The sequence below is a fragment of the Fringilla coelebs genome (assembly GCF_963513975.1).
Source record: "Fringilla coelebs genome assembly, chromosome: Z".
NCBI lineage: Eukaryota > Metazoa > Chordata > Aves > Passeriformes > Fringillidae > Fringilla > Fringilla coelebs.
The window spans coordinates 69,536,043-69,556,891 of record NC_140031.1 but is presented as its reverse complement, the minus strand read 5'-3'; the positions used below and the strand labels follow the sequence as shown (position 1 = coordinate 69,556,891).

Sequence of the window (20,849 nt, the reverse complement as noted above, 5' to 3'; positions counted from 1 at the left end):
GCCCTGGGCAGTCTGTTCCAGTGCCCAAACGCCCCCTGGGGCAAGAACCTTTACCTGATGTCCAGCCTAAACCTCCCCTGACACAACTTCAGGCCATTCCTGGTCACTGTGCACCCCAGAGAAGAGATCAGGGTCTGCCCCTCCTCTTCATCTCTGGGGTTCTTGAAGACCCCAGTGAGATCTCACCTCAGTCTTCTCCAAGATAAACAGACCAAGTCACCTCAGCTGCTCCTTACATGGCTTTTCCCCATTGGTACTTCACCACCTTCTTGGCCTTCCTTTAGACATTCTGTAATATCTTTATATCTTACATGGTGGTAGCCAAAACTGCCCCCAGCACCTGACATGAGGCTACCTCAGAGCAGAGTGGGACAATCCCCTCCCTTGCCCAGCTGCTGATCCTGGGCCTTATGCCCCCAAGACAGGGTTGACCCTCCTGGCTGCCAGGGCACTGCTTATACTTGCCATTGACCAGAATCTCTTGTGCTGCTCTCCAGCATCCTAATTTAGTGTCATCAGCAAACTTACTTAATGTATCTTTGAGTCCTGTGTCTTTAGTTTTTTAGGAAGATCTAAAGAGCACAAGGATGAGGATGGAGTCTTGTGGAATTCTACTAATTACAGGTCACCAGTGTGATTTTACTCCATTCACTGTCACCTTTTGTACCTGACCTGTGAGCCAGTTACTTACCCATCACATGATGTGTTTATGCATCTGTGTGCTGGGTGTTTTGTCCAGAAGGATCCCATGTGAGGCAGTATCAAAAGCTTTGCTAAAATCCATAAAGATTACATGAACTGGTTCCCTTGATCCAATAGGTGGATATTTTGTCGTAAAAGGAAATTAGGTTTGACAGACAGGACTTTCCTCTCATGAAGCTGTGATAGCTGTGACCAATGGCTGCATTTCCTTCAGGTTTTTCACTACACCATAGTAATCTCTGTGATTTTTATCAGTCACTGAAGTGGACTGACAGGCCTGCCTTTCCAGGGTTATCCTTGCCCTCCTTGAAAACCAGGACAGCATTAGCCATGGTCCAGTCAGCTGGGACCTCTACAGATTACCAGAATAGTTCAAAAATCATTGAGAGAGGCCTTGCTGTGATATCAGATAACTAGTTGACTATCCTCAGATGAATTCCATCAGGCCTTATAAACTTAGAGAGATTTAGCTGGAGCAGGAGATCCCATACCAAGGTCAGGATTGACTGGGAGTTGATCATTCTCCAGCTCCAGTATTGGGACATGTGTGGACATCCTCTCTTCATCAGTCTTGAAGATGGGCAAAGAAATCATTTAACAACTCTACCTTGTCTCTGTCCCTGCCTGTGAGGTGACCATCGTCATCCTGTAATGGGCTAATGTTATTCCTGCACTGCCTTTGCTACTGACATACTTAATAAAGCTCATTATATTGTCCCCCATGTTTCTGGCCTGCATCAAACCCAGGTGAACTTTGGACACATGAATTTTCTCCCTACAGTGACAGCAGCATCTCTCTATTCCTCCCATGTCACCTGGCTTTTGCTTCCGCTGGCCATACGCCTTCTTTTCTTGCTTTAGCTCCACAAGCAGATCCCTGATCATCCAAGCCAGCCTTCTGCCTCACTTCCTTGACTTCCAGCATTTTTGGACTTGCCTGTTCCTGTGCCCTTGGGACATGGTCCTTAAAAAGTGACCAGCACTGAGCCCAGCAGCTTCCAAAGCTTTTTCCCAGGACCTCCCTAACTAGTTCCCTGAGCAGCTTGAAGTCTGTTCTCCTTATGTCCAGAGCTGAAATTTTTACTTTTTCTTCTGTCACCAGAGACTTTGAACTCTATCAGTTCATGTTCACTGTGGCCAAGACTGTCACCAGTCTCCACCTGGCTCATGAGACCCTCTGTTATGAAGCAATAAATCAAGGAGGGCACCTTTCCTAGCTGGCCCCTTTAGTGCCTGCACCGTGAAGTTACCATCCAAGTGCTTTAGGAATCTAAGGAACTGTAGAAGATGGGTAGGAGGAGATATTATTTACGATATTAAAAATATGACTAGATTAGATCCTTGGTAGCTTAGTATATGTGACTCTGCTTGAGCAAGAGGAGTGGAGTGGATGATTTCTAGAGGGGCCTACCAACCAGCCTTGGCTGACAGCAATTTTGCAGAGAAGCTTTAAGATTCTAATTAGATATAGTATTATTTCCTAGAAGCCAGACTCCTAGGGCTGAGGGGCATAGCTCTCATAAGATTGCAGTGCCAGGAATTCACCAACCTAATTATGGAGCCTCATCTAATGATTTAGATGAGATTTTGGACAAAATCGTCTGGACTATTGCCTTGGTTAGGAGTTTAAAAATTACTTGAAAAGTATTGATTTTGTAGTAGCAGTAGTATACATGTTTTTACCTTCTTTAACCCTTGCTGCTAGATTTGATGTTTATTGTCCCTTTATGCAAGAGGTGTTCAAGTGTAATATAACTAAAATGCATTTGTGATGAAGCAACTATTAGCTGTAATACCATATTCAACCCTGCTATTTTCTTCTTAAGAGGAGTTGCACTAAAAGGTGCAGGTAAAAAATACAGTTCTTTTAGTATGTAATTTATAGTAGCAATAAGTGACTTTATCTGAATGTGGCAGAAGGCACAATTTAGCTAGTTAATGAATGGATAATCCAATATGGAGAGAAATGTTCTTTCAGTTTTCCTGTTATCTTATAATTCCCTTTTATATAAACTGTGTAAAAATTCTGCTTGTGTATGTGTTCCTTTAATACTTTTTTCCCTATCACACCTGTAGCTGGAATTGTATAATATAGATCTATTTCTGTAGGCTTAGTTTGTATAAATGAGAAAGTAAATATATTACTGAAGAATTACTACATCTCTGATAAATGCTTCTATCACTTTGTACTGCAGTCATAGTAAATTATCCCTTCTATTTAAATGAGCAGTTGTAGACAAGGATAGTTCTGTTGGTTTTGATTATTCCAGTGCATTTTTTCTTACAGCTTTCTCTGAAGATTCTAGTCCATTGGTTCAAGTTTCTACTGATTTATTAGATGAGCCTTTGTCAAAAGATGCTGGCACTCCTGAACCTGTTTGCCAAAGTGCATCAAGCCAAACATCACCATTTTCTGTATTTGGTTATGGCCTAGAAGGCAACCAAATCTCACGGGACTTGATGAAACCTTATGAAAAATCTGAGGATGTTACAGAATACACGTCTGGAGGGCATAATGATTTGAATGGTAAAAATGGAATTGCTTTTGTAAACATTGACTCCTATGAGCCAGATAGCAGTGATGGAGAGGAAGAGGATGCTCTAGACAAATATTCTTGGATAAGAGAAGCAGCAGGTCTAATTCAGGGAAGACTAGATAACATACTTTCTCAGTGTGAAAAAGACATGGAGTCTATTAATGACTTACAGTCCTGTCTGTCTGCTTTCAACCACAGCGTTTATAGAGAAAGTTGTGAAGAAGCAGGACCAATGCCTTTGGCATGTCCAAGCAATAGGACACCTAAATCTGCTGAAGATGAAGCTACACCAAAAATTAGCCTGGGTGATGACAGTTATGAAAAACAGCAGATAAAACATGTAGTGGATGTAGGAATTGGAACCCCTGTACCAGTTGCTGATGTATTAAACATTGGTGATGGAGACACTGACCAAGAAAATTCATCTGAGCTAGTAGTGAGACCTAAAATTAGAAAACAAAGTATTGCTGAACAACTGGAGAGAGAAAAACATCTCCCTAGTGATGATGAAGAGGAAAATGATTCCTGGAGGAGAATTGGAATTACTGATGTCCAGCAGTGCCATCCTGAGTGTCCCTTGAGAGATGGCAAAGATGAGATGAGTTCTGGTATGTTCTTTCTCTCAAGAATGCACAGTTATCAAAAGAACATAGAAATAGACGTAAGAAGAAATGCACTTGCTCAAGAGCAAAACAATGTTCTAAGTGACAGTGCTTTTTGGAATGAGTTTGAAGACCGCAACACACATTACTTACTGTCCCACAAAGATGAAGACAGGTAAAAATTTCATATTTCTATCTGTTTTAGTATTGAATCTTTTGTGTAAATAGTGTGTGAAACTGAACAATATGTTAGCATATGAGACATAAAAACTTCAGGCATTTCAGAATATGATCAGATAACAAGATGCCAACTTTTCCTTTCAGTTATCCTTCATTCTTCTGGTAATGTAAAAAGCCTTTTGTTATGTCTACAGTCAGAGCATCTTATCACTGAGGAATATTACTTGTTTATTTTTATTTCATTTTTACTGAGCAGATGGAGGGTAAAGACTGAAAGCCTTGTTCAGGTTTGAAAGTTTCTTTCTAGGCTTACTCTTCAGAATTTGTTTTTTTGCTTCCAAATCTCAGTATTCTGCATGGCAGCCTATTTATGTTATTGTCTCCAGCCTTTTGAAAGAAATTGTTCTTCCTTGTTATATCTGAAGAATAACTTGATAGGGTTGCTTATAATATCATTTTAATGGAAATTCTTCGGACTACTGAGTGTTTCCAAATTAGCTATTAATTATGACAGTTTTAGATTTACAAATTGCTCCAACCTTGACACGAGAAGCAGTGTTCAGGTTTCTCCTGCTTTGAGCTCTTCAGCTGTCCTGGTGTAGGGCAAATTTGGGAGGAAACTCCAAAAGCTGTTCCTCTAGAAAGCCGATTCAAGTGGCCCCACCCCCAACTGATTCGGGAAAATATTTCCTTGGAGAAAAGTGGAGAAAATTGTTTATTTAACAAGAAAAGTATTCGCTAGAATAAAAAATGAAAAGATATTAAAATTCAGAGAGTTCTTCTTATGGGGTGTAACTGGGCTTGCTCAGTCTCTTATCAGTCCTTCTGGTGCTGGAGTTCAGTGTCCCAGGCTCTGATGGGCCACAGGTGTGAGCTCTCAGTGTTCTTCTGGGTTTTCAGTCGAGAGCAGGCTTGAACAGCTCCAAGAAAAAGAAAAACCACAGTCCAGGGAACTTCTCTGCCTCAGCTAGCTAAAAACTAACTAAAAGCAAAGGAGAGCTCTGTCCCGCTGTCTGTCCATCCACAGACAACACAGTCCAGGAGCAGGAATGTGGAGGAGTGAGGGCAGTTTCTGATAACGAACTGCGCGCTTCTTCCTCCCCCCTTCACTCTCCGAACCAGTCTTAGAGGTGCAAAACTAAATATCGAGCATAAACAGAACAGATGATTGGGATGCAAGCACCATATAGTCACCCTAAGACATCACCCAGAAGACAAAATAATTCGGATAAATCTTATGTGGATTAACTTCTATTCATAAAATGTTAGTTTAGAATTCTTCACTATTAATTGGAGTTAAATAACTGAGCTGTTTGAGGGTAAAAACATTGCTAACCTTACGAGATGTGCTTGTGATGGCTTTTTTCCCTCTTTTTCTTGCAGTTCCCTTTCATCTTATTGATTCTGTTCCTACTTTACAAGACATGTCTTTTGGATATTGATGTGGCTCTCTGTTGATGTGCATGTGCTTGCCATTCATAAGCGAACGTGCTTTGTAGATTGTATGTCCTGTATTTTTGTAGAGGGAAAGGCATGAAAATTAATTAGCATAAAGTCCTCTCCTTAAAACGTTGCAGACTTGCAACTATGAGAGAACAAAATGCATTTTAAAATAGTAGACTTGGGGGCTTTTCTTCTTCAACGTTTTAAGAATGGGGTCCTGCCCCTGTGGGGGGATAAGGCCCAGTAGCAGCACAGGCTGGGGGCTCACCCACTGGAGAGCAGCTCTTCTGGGTAGGACATTGTGGTGCTGGTGGGTGACAAGTTGAGCTGGTCACGTGTGCCCTGGGGGCCAGGAGGGACAATGATATCCTGGGATGCAGGTCAGGGAGGTGGTCCTGCTCCCCTTCTTGCCCTAGTGAGGCACATCTGTGGTGCTGTGTTCATTTTTAGTTTCATTTTTAGTCTGGAGAAGACTGAGAGAGGATCTCACTAATGCAAATAAATAGCTCCAAGGTGGGTGCCAGGAGGTTGGAGCCAGACTCCCTTCAGGGGTGCTCAGTGACAGGAAAAGGAGCAATGGCCATAAATTAAAACACAAAAAGTTCTACCGCAGCAAGAAGAACTTTAGGTTGAGGGTTGCAGAGCACTGGAACAGGTAGCCCAGGGAGGTCATGGCGTCTCCCTCTCTAAAGACATTTCAAACCCACCTGGGACCATTCCTGTGTCCCAGGTTGGACTGCAGAAGGGTTGGATGGCAGGGTGGCAAAGGGTTGGACTGGATGATCTTCAAAGGTCCCTCCCAACCCTTATAATTCTGCAATTCTTAATAACGGTACTTGCAAATGAATCCTTCACTTCCTTGTAAAGTTTGCTTTTCAAAAATTTTAGTGCAGTCTTTTCCTTTTGAAATGCTGTTGCTAGAAAATTAAAATGCCATGAAGGAAGTGTAATATATTCTACAATTGTAACATTGGCTTCCATGATGCACAGTGATGGGTTATCGTAGCATGACAAAAAGAGACATGGATTGATTATTAGAAATGTTCTTGATGATGACGGTAACTGAACCAGTGAACAGGAATCATATGTTTTTAACTTAGAATCCCCATAATTTATGGTCTAAAACCTAAAAATACTTATGTTTATGAAATAAATTGTCAATGATTAGTCTGTGCAAAGTAATATGTTCACTCTTGAAAGGTGAAGTTTTATGTTTAAAAATTTAAACCATATTTTATGTTCATGCAGAACTGCAATAAAAGTGGATTTGGCATATGTGTCAAACTACATCCTTCACCTCAGTTTTAGCTTATTCCCAACCCAGGGAGAAATTCACATTTTGATTGCTGCAGTGTGGTCCTCCACCTCACATTTTTGCTTTGAGGAGGTGCGCAGCTTTTGTGGTGTTAGCATGTGGAAGCTGTGTGGGAAGGAGAAAGTCTTGGGTGTTTGTTAGAACCATGTATGTTTGAAAGGTGGTGGAAGGTCCCAGGGCAGGGTTGGAGGGAGAGGATCATATTCATTAGCTCCATCCATTTAATTTTGGACTGTGTGCTAGGTACAGGTTAGGAGGGAATTCAGCTAGGGGAGGGACTAGTGTCAGCAAATCCACATGCACATTTGATGCCTAGGGAGGGACTATGTGCTATGCTTTTGGCAAGTGACAAGTCTGTACCTCTCTATCCATTAAGTCTTGTTCTGCACCCATGCAGAACTGACCACAGTTAAATCCTGAGTTCTGAAATACTTAATGTTCTTTAGTTGTTTAGAGTTAGTGATTTTAGGCATATGCTTTTCTGGTCTGAATTAGTGTTTGTGCATAAACCTTGAGTAGAACAAATTTGACTAAAAGCAAGAATAGAACAAATTTGACTAAAATCGAAAGAGGAGAGTTTTAAAGTGTGTTGGAAGTAATTTTCAGATTGTAAAATAGAAACAACTAAAATAAGGCATCTGAGTATTTCAGCCATATATATTTTCATCTAAGATTAAATTGTATAATACATTTTTAAAAACTTCATCAAACAACATAAAAAAAAAATTCCAAACCAAACTCCCAAACCAAAACCAAAGAACCAGATCAAAAAGTTAAAAAAAGTCAATATTCAACTTTAGATGGTGTAATACAAGATGCATTAGACTACATATCAGAACTCATAATAGATATGATTTCTATTTTAAAGTAATCCATTAAAATAACCCTAAATTAATGAATATTCTCATTTCCATCACTTTTTGTTAGTCATCAAAATTGTGATAGAAAAATTTATTCCTTCCTCAGATTAAAATGCTTATATATAATCTGTGTTGTGAATTTATTTGTTCTTGTAAAACTTGCAGTATATACTATGCAGTTTTTCAAAAGCACTGAAAATTCCTTACATTGAAAGTTCTATTGGTATGCATTTGTAATATTTGATAAAGGGAGGAAATTAGTGAGTTTTAGGTGGGGAGGTAACAATACACTTAAACATACTGGGTTTAGCAAATTAGAAAACTATGCTCTAGGTGTTGTGGATTGCTTTATAAAATGAGGTCTAGTAAGCATGTTGGCTGTTCACATGTATGTTTTCTCTAACTTTTTGAAGTGACATAGCTAGTTGACTTTATTTTGAATTTCAGTAATTGTCACTGTAGTGAGTGAATCATCTAAGTGCTGTTTCAATGGTAGCAGTAGTTTATCCTTCCTAAGATTGTGCTAGCACTACTTTTTTGTTTAAGCTGTTCAAAGCTTATCTATTGCCCTTTTGTATGTGGTGGCTGAGCAAATTGTCTTTTCAGAACTCCCTGCCGTTCATATTGTTTGGGATAGTGAATCAAATAATTTGGAGTAAGTCATCCATTATGTCTATGTTCTATATGGCTCATATGTTCTGAGATCTGTTACTTTAAATTTGTTTGGCTGAGAGGTAAGGCTAGCACTGATTGTTGTTTCTTAATCAATCAGTGCCACTGCTGCCGTTTTTCTAATCTGGGAGAAAGGTGTGTATAGTGAGACTGGTTTCTATTCCTTAGTTGTTTCCTGTACTCTACATATGTGGCAAGGGAGGAACAAGACATTTTTGCAAAGGAGGATGGGTAGAATGTTTGAATTCTTTTTTACAGACTAATTTTCTTTTTTTTTTTTTCAAATAACTCTATGTGCACTTGATTTGTAATGCATCTGTAGATAGCACAAGATTAATTTCTCTTAGAAAAAAGTTGCCTATATTGAGAGCAATGTTGATAGAAAAGTAGGAAATTATTTTCTTTCCCCTAAAGCAGTGTTTGAATTCATACTCTGTTGCTTGTTTAAATTGCAGCTCAGAGTGCAGTGATGGAGAATGGTCTACATCTGTGCCTTCCTATTTTACTGCTGTGGAAAAAGAGCAGTCCTCAAGTGATGAAAGCTGGGAGACTGTCTCGTGCAGGGAGGAGCGTGACCCTGGTGTGCAGAGGAGCAGCAGTGGTGTGAAAGAGGAGAGCACAGACTTCTGTTTCCAAGAAGAGTATGCCTTTATTTTATTGGCTAACTTCCTATAGCTTCTAGCATCACCAGTAGTAGGCTATTCACAAAGCACTACATAGAATAACATCTGATAGCAGTTACCATGCTAGCAACAATCATTTGCCTACATCACAATAATCTGAGTAGTTGTATGCATTTCAAATCAGGGAAAATATGACATTTCATGAAAGCAGTTCTTTGTAATGAAAAACACAGAAACAATGAGAGTGTATTAACATGTAATGTCAATATGGTTAATAGACTTAATGTATTGACTTTAAAAAGCCAGTTAGGCAAGCTAATTGTTAAGATAGACAAGTTACATAAACATCCTTTGATACTGCTTAGGACTCCTTGAAAAAAACTTGTTTATCTCTCTGCTTTATTGCTTCTCCTATTCCACTGCTGCTCCATATTTTCTGCAGCCCTATCAGTGATTAAAGAAAACTTGAATTTTTTGCTTGCTCTAGTAACTTTAAACTTACTTTATTTTTCCAGTCATTCAGTACTTTGTAAACTGTAGCTGCCTTTGCTATAAGGCAAAATTTGTAGCTATATACAGCTAAGAGGAATGTTCCTGGCTTTTTTCTAAATGTCTGATATTGACTCTAGTTTGGATCTTTATAAAGCAAAGGCCACACCGAAGTGTTCTTTCAGCTTCTTAGGTGCACAGTACCTATTGTTAAGCAGTCCCATTTGTTATTTGTTAATGCTTTTTTAGTATTCTCCACATTCTTGGGTCTTGAAGAGCTAGTGTGACTTTAAGAAAACTTTATAGCAACTCATCTCTTTCGGAACGATAATGGAGCTGTGTGCTTTTTAACTTTTTTTGATATGAACAGCATAAAAATGTATGCATCTTTAACATAATTCGTGTTTATTTTCCCTTCTATAAGGAAAGTGGGCCTCACAGCCCCATGACTCTCTGCATCCAGGTGACTTCTGCTCCTCTAGAATATCCAGGATTGAGAGGAGTCTTTCTCTTGCAAGATAGGTTCTCTTGCAAGTAGTAGCTCTTTGCATCCCATTCAGGCCAAGCTTTGCCATGTAGGCTGCTCTGGGTACTAGTCTTTCTCCTTAATGCCTTTAGGAATTTGTAGATAAATAATATATTTAGTACCAAATTTATTAACCCTGGCAGGGATGCTGCCTGTGCTAGGGAAAATTTGAAACAAACTGCTTACTGTACTGCTGGCCTTGAGCATTAGACAAAACTTTGCCACAGATTCGTGGGTGTTAGTAGATTCTGAGCTCTGTGAATGTCTTGAATTTTCATGGCAAATGCTTAATTTCTAATCTGTGACTGTGTAGTCTGGGAAGCATGCCTGTTTAGTCTTTGTGTTATGTTTGGCTTTTGTTGTTTGTGTGTTTGTAAATTCTCTTAGCTTTTTAGTTTTAACTTTTCATTTATTTATATAAAGGGAACAGACATTATTGGAGGAAGGCGAAATTCCTTGGTTACAGTACCGAGAAGAAGTAGAAAGTAGCAGTGATGAGGAAAATGATCCAATTCGTGATTTTGTACATCTTGGATTCTTCTTATTGGATGGAAATAACAATCTTGAGGATGACTCCAGTGTGAGTGAAGACCTGGATGTGGAGTGGAGGTATGCATTTGATAGTTGTCTGCTTTCATTTCAGAGGTTTTGTATTTACTATTTTGTTTTCTGTATAAGATGTCAAAAGTACTTATGGCTTCAGTATGCAGTTGCTTCAAGGACTAATAATCTCAGTTTTAAAGTTTAAGGTATTTCAAGTGACACAGAAGAGAAGAGATTTGCTAAATCAGGCTGTGATTTGAGAAAATTTTGGTGTCCTAAATGTGCAAGGCATGAGTTTATTTTCTAATTTAATTTTCAAGTGGAAGTGTAACAGAAATAAGGCAATATAAATGTAATCAGCATTCAAGTCAGTTCTATTTTATAATTGGTCATTTCCTCCTTTGAAACTGGTGTAAGTTAGTCATTATAAGTCTATTTTATTTCTCTTTGAAATGACATACACTTACCCAGTATTATAATAATTTTGAATGCTTCACTCCATTTTCTGTTATTAGATTACTGAAGGATATTGCAATCAATTTATAATAAAAATGCTTCAAATACCAGGAATAAAGTGATTGGAGCCACATACAAAATAGTATAATGTATAATAATATAATGCTTGTTTAGAAAAGGCTTTCCAGTGAGAGACATAATGCTTGCTCTCTTCTGGTTATTAAAATGTAGACTTGAGTACAGACATAGCAACACTGTTGTTTTCTCCTTGTTATTGTGGAAAATATTGTAGTTATATTGTAGAAAAGCATAATAGGGACTAATGCATGAGAGTCCAAACTAGAAGTAAGGCCTGTATTCTTAGACTGTCAGGCAGTAAGCTAGCAATGGAATTGTGTGATAGGGACAGAAGCTGTCTTTTAAGTGTTGGAGGTTGGTAAGCTTCCTAGTTACTAAAAACAGGAATGAAGATCTTGATGGTCTGTTAAGTTTGGTCTGCTGAGCATATGCAGACCTGTACATCATTTCACTTGTGCCTGTTTTAAGGTTTAATTTCTGAATTTCTAAAACAGAACTCAAAGAACCTGCCAAGCCATGAACTGTGACACATGTTATCAAAATCTGATTGTTAGTTGTAAAACAACCTTAATAGCAATACATATGAAACACATTAGCTGAACTTATACCCTTTCACAGTAAGAACTCTCATCAGAATGTTCTGAAGTATACACTGTGGGAGTGTGATACCACTGTGCTGGGACCAGAACTGCCTCTGAGAGGCTGGGGCTGCCCCATGTGGGGCACAGCTTGTTCCAGCTGACTCCAGTGGACCCACCATAGGGTCGGGCCTCTGGGAAAGTACTAAGAAAGCATAAAAAATGCTGAACAGCAAGCAGTGTGAGAGAGAGAAATGAGGATGATGTGAGAGAAGCGACCCTGCAGACACCAAGGTCGGAAAAGAACGGGGAGGAAGTGCTCTAGTGCCGGTGAAGACCATGGTGGAACATGTAGGAATTTGCTGATGGAACTGTGTCTGGGGTGAACCCGTGCTGGAGTAGTTGATGAAAGACTGCAGCTTGTGGGAACAAACCCATGTAGGAGCAGGGAGACAGCATGAGGAGGAAGTAATTGCGAAGAGGAACTACCCATGGACAGACCACAACGCCTGTTCCTTTCCCTTTGCGCTGCTTGGGATAGCGAAAATTACAGGCCTCAAGGATGGAGGAGTGAAGTTGAGCCTGGAAATAAAGAGAGGGTTAAGGAAAAGGTGGTTTAGTTTTTGTCATTGTTTCTTACCATTCAAATTCATTTTTATTGGCAATAAATTAATGGAATCGTAGAGCAGCCTAAATTGAAAAGGAACCTCAAAAGATCTTGTGGTTCAACCTTTCAATTAAAATTAAGCTTTTCCTGAATTGAGTCTGTTTTGCCTGTGGTGGTGATTGATGACTCGTTGCCCTTTCTCTTGACCCATGAGCTTTTTATCTTATTTACATGTCCAGTTGAGGCAAGGGAGGGGGAGATCAGCTGGCTGGGTATCGGGCTGTTATTAACAAGTGATGTGCAATAATTTGATATATCTAGACTTTGTGTTGTAACTATTAATTTTGAAAATAAGACCATGTTTTCTTACCCATGTTTTTCAGACTACTTGATGAGTTTGGTGATGGTCTAGGACTTGGTCAAGCCATTCCTTACATGGAACCTCAGTTTCTTACATATATGGCACTAGAGGGACACTTAGAAGCTGTGGAGGTATACAAATATTTTTGATGGTCTTATGTCTGTAATGTTGTGACATAAATATTTATAGTTGGAATCCTTTTTCAACTTAATCTGAAAATCAGGAGAATAAGAGAAAAATGCATTCCTGTGTTAGCTTGAACTTTTGGGTCAGCAAACATGAAAGTACATCTTGAAAGTTCTTTTAAAGAATGTACTACAAGGAGTCATTTATCTGTACCTGCTCCTTTTAGTATATGCATTTATTTCCTTGTAAGGCAAAGAAAGTTACTGGTTTCTACTAGTGTAAACATATGCCAATTAATTCTAAAGAATATTGCCAAATTCTCTACATAACAAAGGAAAGCTTATGCTTGATTCTATGCCTGTGAGTTGTCCCAGCTTTTTTTTTTTTTTTGCAAGAATACATTTGGATTTCTCAATTTTTTATTTATTAGTAGAAGACTCTTGTGTGTTTGACTTTCTTACTCAGTATATTTTAAATGAAAAAAAAAGTTTTAGAAGACCCATCGAGTAACAAATAAAAAACTCCTATCAGGAAAAGAAATAACCAGGAAAAAGAAAAGTCTTTTATCTTTACGTTGTTCTATCCCATTTCACTGTCTAATTTTGGATATAGACCAAAGCATTTATTATCAAGGGCCAGCATGGTTATGGTCTTTGTCTTTTGTTTATTACTTCAGGTTGGTCAATGTCAGAGTGAATACAGAGCTAGCTGAGATCTAGTTTGATTCAGTATGACAATTCTGGCACTGCCAGAAATCTCCCCTGCAGGGTATATGTCAAAATAAGAGCTAAATGATGTGTAGACATATAATATGGTGTTACAACAGCCAAACTGAATATTTTGTAGGTTATGTAAGTTTAGGGCAGCAAGGGGCAGTTTGACTGCTAGCACTCACTTTAAAGGGGTGAACCGGGCAGGCTGTATGTCATAGTCTGCTTGCAGGCAAAATACCAAGGGCACTTTGAAATGCTCTCTAAAGCTGGCAGACAGTGGAACAATCATAGATAATGGGTTTATTTCCATGAATATGGGCAAAGTCAATGATTTTCTGAATAAGGTTTCCAGGTCTTTTCCAAGGCAGTGGAAGGGGCTGATCGTGTAAGTTGGCAGTCATGCAGTTTCCAGGTGTTGTACATCCCCAGGGTATATGGGAGGTCATCATACATGATAAGTCTCACAGGACCTTCTCCAGCTGTGTAGGATCTTGTTAGCATTACTTATTTAGAGACACCTCATTAATGTGGAGAAGGTAAGGTCTGTTGATATCCTTATTGTAAAAGCAGTGTTTTGAAGCTGTTTAGAGAAGATTCTTGTCTCTTTTGTAGTGGCTGGTTCTCACTACATCAAAAAGAAACAGAACTGCAAAAACAGTTGACCTCCTCCTTTGCACCATAGCAAGAGGATCTGTGTAGAGAGGGGAAACTAATAACTAATCCCTTTTTTTTTTTTTTTTAATCTGCACATTAAGACTTCAGAAGGAGACTGAGTTTATTATGACTAAGTTTTTGTTTCTCATTTCTGTATAACATTTGCCTAAGTGGTCTGTCAGAAGAAATGTGTGCAGTCCTGTCAGAGTGACCTGTAAAAATAATCTTAGGTGATTATGTGCATGGGTGGTTGAGGAGGTGCTGTAATTATGTTTGTGTCACCAGGAACAGTGTCACTGAACACTATTAGCAAGCAGGCAGATGACTACAGAGGTACCTGTGGTACAGGGCACTGTGAATGTGGAAAAGCCGATTCTCTTGCATAGCATTTGTGCTTGAAAGTAGCACACAAGCATGTGAAACTTTATGGTGGAAGAAGACCGTATGGACTTGTATGGACTGTGACTGCATAGACAACACAGGTTTTGAGTAAGAATTCCAAATATTCCCCTCAAATCTCAGGCAAAATATAGAGCACATATTCTTACAGTATGAAGTGGTTAGTAAAGTTGTTCAGAAAATATTAGCAAAATAATTTACTATTGCTTTGAAATACTTGAAAGGGATGTGACACAATAAAGCATCCAAAATTCAAGTGTATCTTAATTGGAGGGGAGGGCATGGGAGAGGTCTATCCCAAATAATTGTGACATTTGGACGGGAGAAGTAATGAAAGTATTAGATACTTGTTTTGGAAAGCTATGTTGTATAGCTTTTATAGCTCTCTGGGTTCCTAAAACTTAATTGAATATATGTGTGATTTTAAATATTTTTTCTTCTATCTGTTATAAAGGAACTACATAGTTGGGAGTGTCTGGTTTACTTCATTAGCAGTACAGAAAAGGCAAGTTGCCTCTGCTGCATCAGTGACTTTATAAGTATTTCCTGTGCCAGTTCACAGTTTTGGGGAGCTCAAACTCAAGTCCAAGCATGTTTTCAGCTTGCAGCTGTAGTAACTTCAGGGAAGGTTTAAGAGGAAAGATTATTGAAGAGGTTTCTGTACAGTCCAGTGTTTCTCTAGTATATAGAGCTTTTTATTCCCAACATTACAAAAATATCATGCTATCTTCCACTTCTTACTAAGAGAGTTTTGTGGCCAATAACGTAAATAATTTTCAAGCTGATTAGAACAGTAAGTAGTTGTACTTAAAGGACTAATTCATTCAAGGTGTGAACCCAGTGTTTCTGTGTTCTTGGTTCTTCAGTTTGCATGCTGTTCTAACAGGTAGTACATTTCTCAGTAAATACAACCAAATATTCTGAGTTCCGTGACTTTAGTATTTTTTTTCTTCTGGATATCCTCTGAGTGTCTTACACAGTTGAATGTATGATGTACACAGCAAATACACACAGCAAATATGGTGTAGACTTATAGCCTTAAAGATTTTGTGTGGAAAAAAATTGAGTTTAAGAAAAGATACTTCAGAGCATTTTGTCTGTCTTAAGATTAGAGATATCTATGTGGATCTTAGGTTTTTTATTTGTTGAAGGGTACACTCTTAGTGTAGCCAAGGTACTTAATATTTTTTGTTTGTGCCTGAGTAATTTAATAATTGAGGCCAGGAAACATATTAATGAGGCATTTATTTTCAGAAGCACAATGAAAGGACAGTTTTAGATTAGCAAGCTTTATTACATATTCAACTTGCTGCTTTTTCTGTAACTTTATAAAATTAACAAGTGTTCACTGTAGATTAAGTTGTGATTCTGTCCTCATACTCTAAGAATGCTTCAAAAGCAAGGCATATCTGTTTTGACCTTCAGTTTCATCTCATTCATTACAAAAATAAAAATTATGAAATGGTTAGTCTGATAGGCATATCTTCCATTTTAAAAAGTAACGCTGCTAGAATTGGATCCCTTTTCATGCTTGTTTGTTTGTTTTGTATTGAATGTTGCATTTGTGAATAATAGAACTTGATCTCTGCTTACCCCTTTCAGACTGCTCTGGCACAGTTGGAGTCTCTTACATTTGATGTTGAACAGACACATCCACCAGCTACAAAAGAAACCATAGATTGTCTGCCACAGATTATTGTCACAGGTGACTACAATGGTATGGAAAAATAATGAAAAAGTAATTTCCACAAAGTTTGTAAGAACAAGTTCAACTTTCTCTATTACCATAGATGCAATATTTAAGTATACTTACTGCAAGTTCAACTTTCTCTAATACCATAGATGCAATATTTAAGTATACTTACTGCATAATGCTGTCTTAAGATCTTTTGAATCTGAACATAATTTTGATCCATTTGGAAGAGTAATCTTTAATGGTGTTACTGTGACTGTACTTTGTACCCATTAGTGTTGATAATATATGTATTTTAATCTGAGCTCATCTTAGATGTAAATTAATGCTTTTAATGCTGATTAATGCTTTTTCTTCATCATAGGTTTAGGTCAAGAGCAGTGTTGTACTATCTGTTGCAGTGAATATGTGGAAGGTGAAATCATAACAGAACTACCCTGTCATCATTTGTTTCACAAATCTTGTGTAACTCTTTGGTTACAGAGAGTAAGTACTACAGGATTGGTGGAGGGTTTGGGGGCAGGAGGAGTTGTGTATATTGTGCATTCTTCTGGGAAGAACAACTTCTAACTTTGAAAATGTAGAATGAAATACCAAGAATTTACAAAATATTATTTGAATTTTTGCATTATGGAACCAAATTCTAGTGCAAGTGAGGAAAAAAACTTATATTTGTATTCACCTAAAGGACAGTTTCTTTAATAGAGGGAATATTTCTTTCCTAAGAATGAAAAACATGGATGAGTTATAACTTGTTTTGAAAAGCTTTCTTTACTAAATTCCTGTCTGGAAGTACAGACAATGGAATCATTTCTCTGAGAAGAGCAAAGGGTTTGGTCTGTCTTATCACAATGTCAGGCCCACTTATTGTGACAGCTAAGGCTGGCAGAGGAACTACTGAAATGCTTGTAGATTGACTGTTTTTAAAATTACCATTATTAATTCTATACAATATTAGATTTAATTTTCGTGATCTGTAATCACTTTGCTTCTAAATGTCTTAAAAAGGCATGCATCATGTTGACGCTAGACTTAAACAACCATGATTAATAACCTGGTATGGTTTTTTTAGTTGCACTTCCACTCTCCTTTATGTGCAGCTCAAGCTTGGACTTGGTAGTTCTCAGTGAGCTTACCCTGTAACACAATTTCCTCAAGAGTATAAGAGAAAGATTAATTTGTTTTACCATGGGGGTCATATCAGAATACCTCTAGCATGGAGGGCTGATGGATTTAGTTGATGAGTTTATATTTTTTTTTAACCGTGATAATGTTGATTACCATATTCATTTTTCTTGTTTTACACATCCTATCTTTTTTTTTCTGTTGTCATAGTAAACTGCTATTGCTGAAAACTAGGACAAAATACTTCCTCTTAGATTTGGGCTGTACCGAACTTATTTTTAATCCTTGCCTCAAAAAGTCCCACCTGTAAAATCAATGCTGTGAAGAAGAACTTGGAGAGAACTTGCTGCATTTGCTATGTAGCTGGTGTAAAAACAAAACAAGTCCTTCTTCTGAGTTTGTCAGCTCTAGGTAGCCATGCAGTCAAATTTGAGTTTGAGATGGTGCTGTTGTGGAGACTCTAAATACTTTATAAATAATAACTTCTAGCTTTTCAGAAGAATTGAACACAAACTGTGCAAATGACCTGGTTTTTTTTCTCTTTTTGTAGTCGGGAACATGCCCTGTTTGTCGTCATGTGCTTGCACCTGTACTTCCTGAAGCAGCTGATGACACTGTTTTTTTTATTTGATTTATGATTCAGCATCTTCTGTTAACATTGCTACAGGACCCTCAGACTAGGGTCGGAAATAAAATCTGTCACCAAAATAAAAATGTAAATTTTGCCTGTTTTAATTATAATGTGAAAACAATTCAGTATAAAATATTGATGTATAGTCATGGATTGGCTTGGGTTGGAAGGGATTCTAAAGATGATCTGGCTCCAGCCCCCCTTGCTGTGGGCAGGGATGCATTCCTCTAAATCAGGTTGCTCCAAGTCCCATCCAGCCTGGCCTCGAACACTTCCAGGGCTGGGGCATCCACACCTTCTCTGGACAACCTGTCCCAGGGCCTCACCACCCTCGCTGTGAAGAACTACCTCCTAATAGGTAATCCAAACCTACTTTCTTTTTGTTTGAAACCATTCTCCCTTGTCTTGTCATAAGCCATTGTGAATAGTCCCTCTCCACCCTTCTCGTGGAGTCCCTTCAGGGACTGGATGGGACCTCAAAGCTTTCTCTTCTCCAGGCTGAACAATCCCCCTTCTCTCAGCCTTCCCTCCCAGCAGAGGTGCTCCATCCCTCTGATCCCCTTGGTGCCTCCTCTGCGCTCTCTCCAGCAGCTCCGTGTCCTTCCTGTGCTGGGAGCCCAGGGCTGGGGGCAGCTCTGCAGTGGGGTCTCAGCAGAGCGGGGCAGAGGGGCAGAATCCCCTCCCTGCCCTGCTGCCCACGGGGCTCTGGCTGCAGCCCAGGACACGCTTGGCTCTCTGGGCCGGCAGTGCCCATGGCTGGCTCGTGTCCAGCTCTCACCCACGGCACCCCCAAGTCCTTCTGGGCAGGGCTGCTCTCCATCTGTTCATGCCCAGCCCGGGCTGGCACCAGGGATTGCCCTGACCCAGGGGCAGCACCTGAGCTTGGCCTTGTTAAACCTGGTGAGATTCCATGGGCCACTGCTCCAGCTTGTCCAGGTCCCTCTGGATGGCATCTGTCCCTCCGGAGTGTCAACTCAGCTTGGTGTCATCTGCAGATGTGTAAAGGGAGCACTTGATCCCTTGGTCTGTGTCATTAATAAAGATACTAAAGAGTTCTGGTCCCAATAGGCATCTTCAGGGCCACTACCTGTTGTTGGTCAGAACTCTGGGCCACTGAGCACCACTACCCTCTGGACACGGCCATCCAACCACTTTTTAGCCAACTCGTCAAATCCATTTCCAATTTAGAGAACGATATTGTGGGGGATGCTGCCAAAGGCTTTGGTGAAGTCCAGATAAATGACACCTGTAACACTTTCTTTATCCACTGCTGTAGTCAACTCCATCATAGAAGGCCACCAGATGGGAAAGAATGTGAAAGCAAATGGAAAAAAATAAGCTTGTTTCTGTTCAAGTTTCATGTTTTCTATACATGCACTGGTACATTGGAAGCATTCAGATTTTGGCAGGTGTTTATAAGTTAATTTGTTTTGACCATTAGACAAAGAGGTAACAATTTTTTTCTATCTAGCCATAGCTACAGTGATTAACATAGTGTGAAAAGAATCTCTCTGAAGTCATAGGGAAAGTTCTAAGGGTTTTTGATAAAGATACAAGATAAGCTGCCTTGTAAGTCGAAACTCTGTAGATGCCTTCCATGTTATACAAGGCAGAAAGCTCCTGTTTCCCCTTCTTTCCTCATTCTGTGCTTGACTGAACACCTGAGAAAAATAAACTTTTTTCTTCTGAAGTAAAGCTGCTAAATACAAATACCCTCTGTCTCTAAAAAATAACTCTGTGCAAACCACATAAGCTGCTTATATAAGCTGTGAAAAGTGTTTGGAAATTGTTTGGATCAGAGTGTCTGAGTTGAAGGGGCCGTTACACATCACCTGGTTCTAACTCCCCACCATGGGAGATAGGTTGTTCCAAGCCCAGACAGCCTGTTCCAGTGCCTCATGTTAACAATTTCTTTCCAATATCTAATCTAAAACTTTTCTCAGTTTAAAACCCTTAGCCCTCCTCTTATCACTCTTATCACCCTGGTTAAAAGTTCCTCTTCAACTATTCTGTATCCCCCCCTGGAAGGCTGCTCTAAGGTCCCCCTGGATCATTCTCATCTCTGGGCTGAACAACTCTAGCTCTCTCGGCCTGTCCTCACAGGGCTGGTGCTCTAGCTCCCTGGATGCTTTTGCAGCTCTCCTCAGGTCCTGCTTGAGTATGTCTATGTCTTTCTTAGGCTGAGGGCTCCAGAGCTGGACACAGTGCTCCAGGTAGGGGGAGAATTCTCCGTGGGAGTGAAGCAGGAAGGCAGAATCATCTCCTTTGACCTGCTGTCCACAATCTTTTAACGCAGCCCAGGACATGTTTGGCTTTCAGGGCTGCCAGTGCACATTGCAGGGTCCTATCAAGCTTTTCATCATCCAGCATCCCAAGTACTTTTAAGTGCTGTTCTCAATCCATTCTCTGCCCAGCCTGTGCTTTATGTTGTACTTGGAATTGCCCTGACCCAGGTGCAAGCCCTTGCCCTTGGCTCTGTGGAACTTCATGAGATCCACACAGGTCCCTCTCAGGCCTGTCAAGGTGCCTCTGGGTGATTCCCTGCTGTGTGTCCATCACAACACACAGCTTGGTGTTGTCAGAAAATTTGCTAAGGGTGCTCTGATCCCACTGCCTGTGGCACTGACAACGGTGCTCAGCAGGTCCTTCTCCCATTTAGAGAGAAGGCTGTTTTGTGGCACAGAAGTCAAGGACTCCTCTCAGGGCAGTGGGGTCCTAGACTGTGGCTATGTTTTTATTGTTAGCATGCCTCTCTGTTTGAGCGCGCTGTCCAAGCAAGTTGAAGTCTTGTGGCCTGTTTGTCTTTCCTTTCCATTTAATTCCCTTTTGTCATCTTGTAACTCCTCTGTAATCTTACCTGCAGATCTCTGCAACTCATCTCACTCCTTGGACTAAGAATAGAAACAGAGCCCCTTGAAGAAAGTCCTCAGGTAAAA

At 39.7% G+C, this 20,849-nt stretch overlaps 1 protein-coding gene across 7 annotated transcripts in view; it reads left to right on the top strand.

Annotated features, from left to right (window-relative positions):
• PJA2 (praja ring finger ubiquitin ligase 2) overlaps positions 1-17,990 on the top strand; it is a 32,097-nt gene extending 14,107 nt beyond the window's left edge. For 5 of the 7 annotated variants that reach the window (XM_084225356.1, XM_084225354.1, XM_084225357.1 and 2 more), the window contains 7 exons: positions 2,990-4,016; positions 8,767-8,952; positions 10,373-10,558; positions 12,595-12,703; positions 16,067-16,181; positions 16,522-16,643; positions 17,833-17,990. In XM_084225356.1, coding sequence (XP_084081482.1) covers positions 2,990-4,016; positions 8,767-8,952; positions 10,373-10,558; positions 12,595-12,703; positions 16,067-16,181; positions 16,522-16,643; positions 17,833-17,913 — 1,826 coding nt within the window. In that variant the 3' untranslated portion in view covers positions 17,914-17,990. The remainder of the gene's footprint in view (positions 1-2,989; positions 4,017-8,766; positions 8,953-10,372; positions 10,559-12,594; positions 12,704-16,066; positions 16,182-16,521; positions 16,644-17,832) is intronic. The other 2 variants (XM_084225359.1, XM_084225360.1) reach the window with 2 other exon arrangements.
• The last annotated feature ends 2,859 nt before the right edge of the window (positions 17,991-20,849 follow it).